Here is a 9,860-nt window from a genome sequence, read left to right as displayed (position 1 = left end):
TGGTGTTGTGATGGTAGTGAGGGTGGTGTTGTGATTCAGGTGTAGGCGGTGTTGTGATGGTAGTAAAGGTGGTGTTGTGATGGTAGTTAAGGTGGTGTTGTGATAGTAGTAAAGGTGGTGTTCTTATTCAGGTGAAGGAGGTGTTGTGATTCAGATGTAGGCAGTGTTGTGATGGTAGTGAAGGTGGTGTTCTTATTCAGGTGAATCAGGTATTGTGATTAAGGTGTAGGTGGTGTTGTGATTCAGCTGTAGACGCTGTTGTGATGGTAGTGAGGGTGGTGTTCTGATTCAGGTGTAGGTGGTGTTGTGATGGTAGTGAAGGTGGTGTTCTGATTCAGGTGAGGGTGGTGTTGTGATTCAGGTGAGGGTGGTGTTGTGATGGTAGTGAAGGTGGTGATGTGATGGCAGTAAAGGTGGTGTTCTGATTCAGGTGTAGGTGGTGTTGTGATTCAGGTGTAGGTGGTGTTGTGATTCAGGTGAAGGTAGTGTTCTGATTCAGGTGTAGGTGGTGTTGTGATTCAGGTGAGGGTGGTGTTGTGATTCAGGTGAAGGACGTGTTGTGATTTAGGTGAAGGAGTTGTGGTGGTAGTGAAGGTGGTGTTCTGATTCTGGTGAAGATGGAAGGTGTTGGTAAAGTTGGTGTTGTGATGGAGGTGAAGGCAGATTTAGGACAGAGGTGAATGCAGGGTTGCAGTGAAAGTGAAGGTGGTGTTTATATGGAGGAGAAGATGTTTCTTTGATGGCGGTAAAGGTGGTGTTCTGATGGAGGTGAAGGCAGATTTAGGGCGAGATTTAGAGGTGAAGGTAGTGTTGTGATTAAGGTGAAGGTGGTGTTTATATGGAGAGGGAGATGTTACTTTGATGGATTTAAAGGTGGTATTCTAATGCAGGTAAAGGTGATGTGGTGGTGGAGGTGAAGATGTTGTTGTGATGAAAATGAAGATGGCATTTGGGTGGAGGTGAAGGCAGTATTCTTGTTACTTGCAACTATCGGATGAAATCTAAGTGGCAAAAATGGCTGCGATCCAGGAAGGGTTCAGTTAATGGAGGCAAATTACTGTCTACCTCTCTTTCCTCTCGCCTTCCTCTCTCTATTTTATTGTCTCTCTCCCCCTCTCTTTCCCTCTCTTTCCCTCTCTCTCTCACTCCAGTCTATCTTTAGCCAGGATTTTCTCTGCCTCGCTCTCTCTCTCTATCGTCCCCTGGGCTGCTGCAGACGCAGGTTGGCGTCACACACCGGCTCCAATTTTGCTGCTGTTGATGCTGATGTTAAAGGGAGCAGCTGCTATTTTCTGCCTCTTTCTGTCTCTATCTCAATCTCTCTTTTTCTCTCCCCCCCCCCCGGGTTTGCCAGTGGTATTAATAGATGGAGAATCATTTCACGTCTGCGTGGTTATCTCACGTCACTAGCTCGCTCACTCACTCTCTTTCTCTTTCTCTGTCTCGCTCTATATTTACTGGAAATTTTCCAGTGCAGGGTTTTACGATATGATCGATGGCACTATGCAATATGTGCATATAGTTCAAATAGAATTCTTTTTCAGGAAGGATAACAGTATAAAGTTATTCAAAACAGTCAGAATGGGTCTATATTAGGGGTGTAATGATACAGATAATTCACAGTTCGGTTCACACCTCGGTATAAACCACATGGTTCTGTACATTTTCAGTACGGTTGGTGTAAAAAATAAATATGCTGGGTATCTGTATAGCCTCACCTTTATTAACTTAATAATAACAATGGATCTTCATTATAATCATGTTTTGTTTTTGGGATGGAATGTTATAACTGGCCTCAAGCTATTTTATTAAATGCTTGACACCAGGGTTCTCTCATACTGTCAACAACAGCATTACTTTAACTGCTTAAACTACAAATATTTTTTGCATGTTAAAATTTGAGTTCTTTTTAAGAAATATCAGCATTAGATTATTAAAATTAAATTATATTAGTGGTGTCAGTCACTTAAAAATTAATTAAGAAAGAAAGAGAGAGACAGACAGACAGATGGCACAAGCGAAAGAGAGACAGAGAGAAAGAGAGAGAGAGCGTGAGAGTGAGAGAGTACGAGCACCTAAAGGCCTCTGCATACTTCCAGCGAAACAAAGATTGTGAGCATTCCACAAAGTCGAGCGGGCTTTTGCAAGCTTTCGCAATCATTCAAGCTGGCATACTTGCTACAAGATGCTACAGGCTTGGCATTGACTGTCTCGTCTGCTCCACAACTGCAACAACCAATCACAGGCGTTCTCTCGTAGTGTCTTCAGCCATGGAGTTACCCCAGCTTCCATTTGTATCTGGCAAACGAAGGCTGAGGCCTTAACCCTGCATTCAAACTGGAAAGCGACAGGTGAGCATCATTTTCCTATGGCAGCACAGTGACGGTGTGTGGACAGATTGAATGATCTGTGTTTCTGCGCTCTCTGCTTGTGTGCTCCTGCCTGCCAGTCAAAGCTAAAATTGTCAGCACAGGCTATGAGCTAAGTAAGTAGTGAGTTGCTAATAGCAACAGTGCTACAGTTACACTTTCTGGGTTCTGTTCATTGGTTCCACAAGTCTTATAGACTGCCTGTACCGTGTATTCTGCGTACGTTTGCACAAACTGAACCGACACCCCCTTACCGTGACGGTACTGAGTTGTATATGATGCTGCATATGAAACTGTTCTTCAGCCTCCATTGTCTGCAGTAGCTAGTAAAAGAAAATGCTCTGAAAAACGAGTCGATCATGAAAAGCACCGTGTTTACTTCAGCTCGTGAATTCATGGCCTCACCCATCTTGGCTCGGGACCACCCACAGGCAGTGCTGAACCCAGGCTGCAGCAGAGCCGACACTGTCTAGCTAAAGAGCTTACAGCTCCGTTTACAGAGCTAGTTAAGGTTAGCTATCTTGTGTAAGTAACTATAGGTTCAAATCGGATCTCCGGTGGATTCCGCGTTTTACTGAGACCTTAATTATACTCTAGGGAAGCACAGTTTTTCTCATTTTGTGAGATACTGTATCACAATACAGGGGTTATAATTACAAAAATATATATTGCCATACTGTAAGTAAGACGATATATTTTATTTTTGCTTAAATAAAATATTTTGGGGAAACTCATATGACAATTTTAATGCGATTATAACAGTGGACTCTAACACTAAATGAACTACTGTCTGACACCAGTCTTTACATGTAAACATAATAATTAAAAGTCAATACAATGTTTTTGAGAATCGATACAGTGTTGCAAAACAAAATATCACCGTATCATTATACTATACTACTTTATTTACTTTATTTACTTTATACTACTTTTTGAGGAATATACAAGAGGTTATTTTAAGGTTATGCTTCACTTAAATCATTTGAAGCAAATAACTATTTAACAATCCAAAGAACACTAGTCCTTTTAGTTGTCACGTTTACACAGCTAAGCTGAGAAGCCCTTTTTGTACAGATAAATAAAGTGTGTTTAAAGGTAAAGTTTCTGTTTGAGAGTGACTCTCTGTCTCATTTCTATTTCCCCTGCCAGCGTAGAACCACACTCTTTTACTTTCTGTTCTTTAGCTTCTGCTTTCTGTTTTTTGCTCTCAGTCTGAGCGTGCAGTAAAGCACCTGCTTTCCCTGACCGAGGCCTTCAGAGGGCAACATGGTGTACACACAAGTCATCATGGCCTGCTGAGGTTGGGTAACAGCTGCTGGAGCCACTCCCTTTCATTATTCCTTTATCTGTGTATGAGTGCATTAGAGTATGTTAGTGTGTGAACGTGTTCTGAGGGCGTGTCTCGCTTCGAGATTGCGGAAAGGAAGGAAGGAAGTGACCGCAGCGCTATGGCCGCTCTGTATTTGCTGACGTGATTGCATCACCGCTCGTCTCTTACGCACACAAGCACACACTCGTTTCCTCTTCGCTGTCATTGGGTAATCTGCTCCACAGAACTGAGCAGCTCTCATAAACTGTACACACAGAGGAAGTGGCCAAGTAAGGCCATCACTTGGGCCTAGAACCAATATCTGTAACTTGAACCCCTCAGAGGTGCTGTGCACCTGAGTCACCTGTAAGAACACTGGTATAGAAACTGCATGAGTCCAGTTCATGCTTTTATTCTCAGCTGCACTGTTAAAGTAAAGGTTATTCAAGGGTTATTTGGTAAAAGCCATGGTTCTCATTGGTTTATATAGAACCAATGACATCTCAGAAACTATTAACAGTTTGAAATGTTCTTTGCCAGGCTAAATGATCAAATACAAGAAAAACCCCTTGTAGATAATGTAGATTAACAAAGTCAAACTTTAAGATAATTAGGGTTCTTCAAAGGTCCCAATTATTTTATATAGAACCATTGCTTTACATAAAACTCATTGAACCAAAATAATAGTTTTCCATATGTAAGAATTGTAAAAATATTTTTCTTTTTAAAATGACTTAAAATGAGCTTAAAATATATACATTTTTCACAAGTATTGGTTATTATTACAGTTAATCTATTCTGTTTTTATTCATAACATGTTATATTAATATAATTATAATAATTAGCCATTTACTGTAATGTATAGTCACAATAAATGTGTAATGTTACTATGTTATTATAGTTAACACTAATAGTGCTTTTATTATTTTTATTGCAGCTCAAATGTGTTATAGAGCATATTTTTGATTAAGATGACTTGATATGCAGTACTATTCAAAAGTGGGCTGGACACAACCCCTCCCATTCAGTGTTTTTCTTTCTTTTCTACACACAGGATTTTCCTTCATTCTGAGGTCCAGATCATCCCAAACCAGCTCAGTCGGGTTTGGGTCAGGTGATTATGGAGACGTAAGAAAATCCATATGTGTTCCTTCATAGTTTTGATGTCTTCAATAGTAATCCTCAGTTTAGAAAACTATATAAGCAATATAAATAAAGGAAAAAGTTGGGAAATTGGGAAAGTGTCCAAACTTTTGCCTTTTGCCTACTTTAATGTATGTACAGTATGTACAGTAATGTATTGTTATATTATCACAGCAATTATATTATCTGTTATAATGTTACTGTGGTCATTGTATTATTCATTGTGTTATGCCATTGTTATTAGAGTCAGAATAATTATATATGTATTACAGTTAAAATGTTGTTTTTATAACATAAAATATGTGGTATATTATTATTATTGTTGTTGTTATTGTTATTATTATTATTATTATTATTATTATTATTATTATTATTATTATTACATTATGTTGGTACAGTTGTTAGATTATTATTATAGTTAGTTTGTTATATTGGTGTTATTACAGTTGGTATAATTATATATTTTTATAACTGTTAGAATACAATATAAATACAAAGAGTATGTTGTATTATGTTATTACAGTTAGTATACGTTTGCTACTGCAGTTACATGTTATTATTAAGAGGGTCATCAATGTTGTAATAACTGTGTATAAATAGTTGTAATTAATACACATTTTCCTTTTAATGTGTTGTTATTAGCAGTGTGTTTATTGTACAATACAGACAGGCTCTCTGTATTCTCACTCAGGGACACATGTTATTTATCCCCACTGCAGAACTGTGTTGTTTTGATTTTAAAAACAATGGGTTTAGTAAAGTTTATCATCTGTAATGAAAAAAGGTATTTTTTTATTAGAATGATCTGCTGTTTTGTGTATAAGGTGTCATCTAACAGTGTGAGAAGCCTGAGAAGTACTAGTAGGTGAGAAAAATGAATCAAAGCTTGTGGAGAAAGCTGTCTTTTCCTTTTCAGATCTGAAGTTTGATTTTTTTCCCTTTTAGTCTTCTAAAAGGGTTTCCCGTTGTTATTCTGTGCTGCAGGACGTAACTGTGAGGTGTGCTGTTATCAGTTTTCTTTCCGCTAAAATGAGGAACTGGTTAAAAGGTAGGCTGTCTGAAAAGGAAAGAAAAAGTCCAGCTCCACTGAACACAAATTAAAAACATCTTCAGTTTCCCAGTGCCTCTCTGGTTAGGAAAGTTCCAGAAAGTTCTGGTTTTTATCAGATTCTGAGTATAGATTTTCATCTGTGACGTTGCCAAACTGGCTGAAATCAGCAAAAACACAGCTTCTGATAATGAGGTATTCTTACTTACTGATGATCTGTTCAAAATTGTATTTGTAATTAGTTTTTCAAGCGATTTTCATAGTCAAGCTAACCAAAGTTAATACAAAGTCTCTTAATATGAAGTCTTCATGCTGATATGGTCAAAACAGTTTGCCATTCTTTTAGTTAAATGTTTAAGTCTCACCATCAGTCTAATCAAGACCTTATTACTTATTAATATAACTTTGGATGAATCTGATTAAATACAATGTTTGCTTTATCCTTTTAAATGACATAATATGCCAGAATATGTAAGAATAAAATGGAAGTGAGCTGTTCTGTTTGGCTTAAAATGTCCTGCCCAACACATGTCTTGCAATAGTTGAGTCTCAAATCTTAAAATGTAAGTTTTCAATTAAGACCCAATCAGGACAAACTTACTGTACAACTTTAGTGACTATAGGTATACGTGCTATAATAATCAATCACATGTTAGCACCCGTGTTGAAAGTAAATCATGACCGTATACAGAGACATACATTTAATATATTTATTTCTAGGTTTGCAAACCCTGTTCAGGTTGCATTTTCACATTTCGGTACAAAAATACAAATCCATAAATACAACGTTTTCACAGAAAACTTCAGACCATTTCATTTATAATGGTTAAATAAACCAAGCACAACAGTTTAGTGAAGAACAGTTCACACAATGTGGAAAACAAAGTCAGTTCTGTATTGCTCAGACCACATTACAGTTATCTAGCACCAGTAAAATTAAAAACCTATTTTCTACATTGTATTATCTGCATAATGTAACATAACTAGTTAATACACACCAAAGTATTCAACCATGCTTAAACTTGCTACATATGCAAGAGGCAAGAAATGCTTCAAATAAATAAATACATAAAGAAACATTTGCTTAGTGGAGTCAGTTGTGTAGCCCTGAACAGTTAAAGAGTCTGTAAGTGTTTTTAATGAGGTCTGTTTTTGGACAGGGGTGTAAATGAAAGTACAGAAGGCTGCGATTCAACTACAATATGAGAGAGTGTATATATTGAGGGTTTGTTGTCGTTCTTTTAGTCAGGATGAACTAAAACCAAATCTAAAGTTGGATGCCTGAATCGCGATCATATTGTTGATATCAATTTACACCCCTGCTGTTTATGAGTTCATAAAGTAAGAAGGGTTGGAGAGTTGAGGGAATCGGACGACTGATCATTGCCACTGCTGGCCCGGCGGGTCAGCTGGCCACAGACGGGGAAGACCTCGCTCTCTGGATACGAGAAGACGAAGGAAGACGTGTAGGTGGTGCAGGCGGGTGTGCAGGTGACCACTGGCGTGCACAGAGGCTCCAGGTCCAGGTTGGCCGACGTGTACAAGGGTTCCCAGTCTTGAGCGTACAGGGAGCTTGACAGGTCAACATCAGGCACAGAGCGCACCGTATCCAGCTCAGACTTGGCCAGAAACTCCAAGGACGCCTCCAGGGATGGGTCAAGGTCAGAGATCTTCACTGTGGAGGTCATGAGGTCAGTGGAAGGGTTAGAGAACACTGAAGAGGAAGCTGAGGACATCGTCTCGGTCAGCCTGGAAGTAACAGAGGAAGCGGTGACGGGAGGGATCTCAGAGACAGGCTGAGCTGGGGAGATGGAAGGCTCGGGAAAGGCCGTGTCCATCTCAGTTGGGATCTTACAGATGGGCCTGTGAGCGGCCAGGATGAACTCGAGCCGCTCCTTTTCCTTCAACAGGTTGGCGATATCATTCTGCAGAGTAGACTTCTCGTCCTCAAGCTGGTCAGTTTCCTGGTAAAACAAGACAGCAAGCAGAATGTTAATTTAACTGCCATTGTTGTTTGGCTTCCTGTAGATAATAGAGTTATATTGTCAAAATAATAAAGTTCAGACCAGAGGAGACAGGAATACTTACAGCTTGGAGGGTGTCAGTGAGTTCACGTCTTCTGTTGCGGCATTTGGCTGCAGCCATCTTGTTCCGCTCACGGCGAAGACGCCTTTTTTCTTCTTCTTCTGGAGCAAGCTGAATAAAAAAAGGGAGGAAATTGATTAGTTTCCAATTCAACAGATTAGGGATAAGAACAAAATGAGGACAATAGGAATTTTAGGGGAAGTACAACTTTAATTGATTATTAAAGTCATTGAGATGTAAAAGATGTTAAGATTTGGCACAAAATGCACAGATTTCAAGTGTTTGTGTTTATATGATGGCTATATAGGGATTGTATATATGGCAAACAATACTACCATGAAGACCAAACACACCTCTTTTACACCACAATAACTTTTGATGCAGTAAAGAAATTTTCACGTAGTTCCCCCTTGTATATTAAGACCGTGTTATAACCAAAAGACACACACCTGCTCAATTCTGCCCCTCCTGCTGGAGCTCTGAGCACCATTTCCAACCGATTTGATCATCTTGGCTCTGGAGAAGGAGGTGTTGGTGCTGTTTGGGCTGTAAGGGTGAGCTCTGCCGGTGGAGGGTGCCACTGAGGACACCACTGACTGGACCATCCACTGTAGGTCAGGGCAGGAGGAGATGGCCGTGACCGTGGGCACGAAGGGAGATGGTGAGTCGGCCAGGTCAGTGAAATCCTGAAACACCAAGAGAGAAACTAATTTAATACTCTTCTTAATCAGGAAAAAAAAAACTAAAAAAGCAGTAAAAAAACACAAAGTTCTTACATTTTCTTATAAATGTATTATAAATCTCTGACGTATAAATATAAAAACAGATAAAATCCCATCATGCCTAGAGTTGGAGGTGGTAGCTCTACTACATACCTGGCTGTGTGAGCTGTAAACTCCAGCCGGAGACCCGTAGCTCCCCGCGCTGGGAGAGGCGCTGCTGCAGCGGGACGAGTCGTGCTCAAGAGTGGTAAACATCATCCTTTTATACCGCTGACCCACTCGGAACGCGTCCAAAAGATCCAAAAGTCGCGATATGAAGAGTTCCTGAGGGGAATAGACTGAGTTCTAGCGGCTTAAATCTCCACTCAGTTCGCTGTTCTTCCGATATAGTCCAAAGTTTGAGTGCTGAGACTGGAGAGCAGTTCCCTTTTTATACTGTGCTCGCGCGTGACGCACGTCGGAGGGGCGGCGCTATCTCGGAACATTCGAGCGCACAGATGCACTCAAACACGGGAAAAGCAAACCGCGCAAAAATAAAAAACGATGTTTTTTATAGCCTTCGCGTCCGTACAGTCCCAATACCGCCGCGCGCTTTGTGTAATAGTGAAATAACCCCGTGTTTTTTCACTGTTTTTAACGGTTGCTGTGAACGTGTGACGTTCCATAGCAGGGTATCCCAAGACGTCATTGTCCTTATAAGGGAAGCATCCTGTGAGGGCGGAGCGCTGCTGGGAAACACTCTGTGCGGACAGAGCGCGATGTTACGTAAACAGAGCGGGGTGAAGTTTCTTGGTGAACGTTGAGAGCGCAGTGTTTGCGAGGACAAAAGGGGATCTCACTGCTGTGCATTATTTAGAGCGTATGGCTAGAATTTTATAAATTATATAATATAAAGAATTACAACATTGCAGTAAAAATATATATTTATTTTATTTTGTTTATTTGAAAATATGTGTTTTGTTTAATTGAAACCTGAGTTTGAAAAACAAATGTAGCATTTTATTTAACCCTTTCAAACCCTGCATCCATTACAATGAACATAATTTATTTTCTTTATTTTTAAATGTTTTGTTGCACAATATTTGAGAGCTGTTGTTCGTCAAAACAGACCACGAACCATGAATGGCCAATGAACGTGTCTATAAACCAATGAAAAGGTAGCTTGGTCTTATCCACTGTAAAAG

The 9,860-nt window shown here is 39.8% G+C and overlaps 1 protein-coding gene across 1 annotated transcript; it reads right to left on the bottom strand.

The window, feature by feature from the left end:
* Nucleotides 1-6,565: 6,565 nt before the first annotated feature.
* On the bottom strand, nucleotides 6,566-9,102 carry fosab (v-fos FBJ murine osteosarcoma viral oncogene homolog Ab). The gene is made up of 4 exons (XM_007259866.4): nucleotides 8,830-9,102; nucleotides 8,404-8,640; nucleotides 7,958-8,065; nucleotides 6,566-7,833 (listed from the first exon to the last, which is right to left on the bottom strand). The coding sequence occupies exons 1-4, from the start codon at nucleotides 8,932-8,934 to the stop codon at nucleotides 7,204-7,206; spliced, it is 1,080 nt and encodes a 359-aa protein (XP_007259928.1). The 5' UTR covers nucleotides 8,935-9,102; the 3' UTR covers nucleotides 6,566-7,203.
* Nucleotides 9,103-9,860: the final 758 nt, after the last annotated feature.

The sequence above is a fragment of the Astyanax mexicanus genome, chromosome 1 (assembly GCF_023375975.1).
Source record: "Astyanax mexicanus isolate ESR-SI-001 chromosome 1, AstMex3_surface, whole genome shotgun sequence".
NCBI lineage: Eukaryota > Metazoa > Chordata > Actinopteri > Characiformes > Acestrorhamphidae > Astyanax > Astyanax mexicanus.
This window is presented reverse-complemented; position numbering and strand designations above follow the sequence as displayed.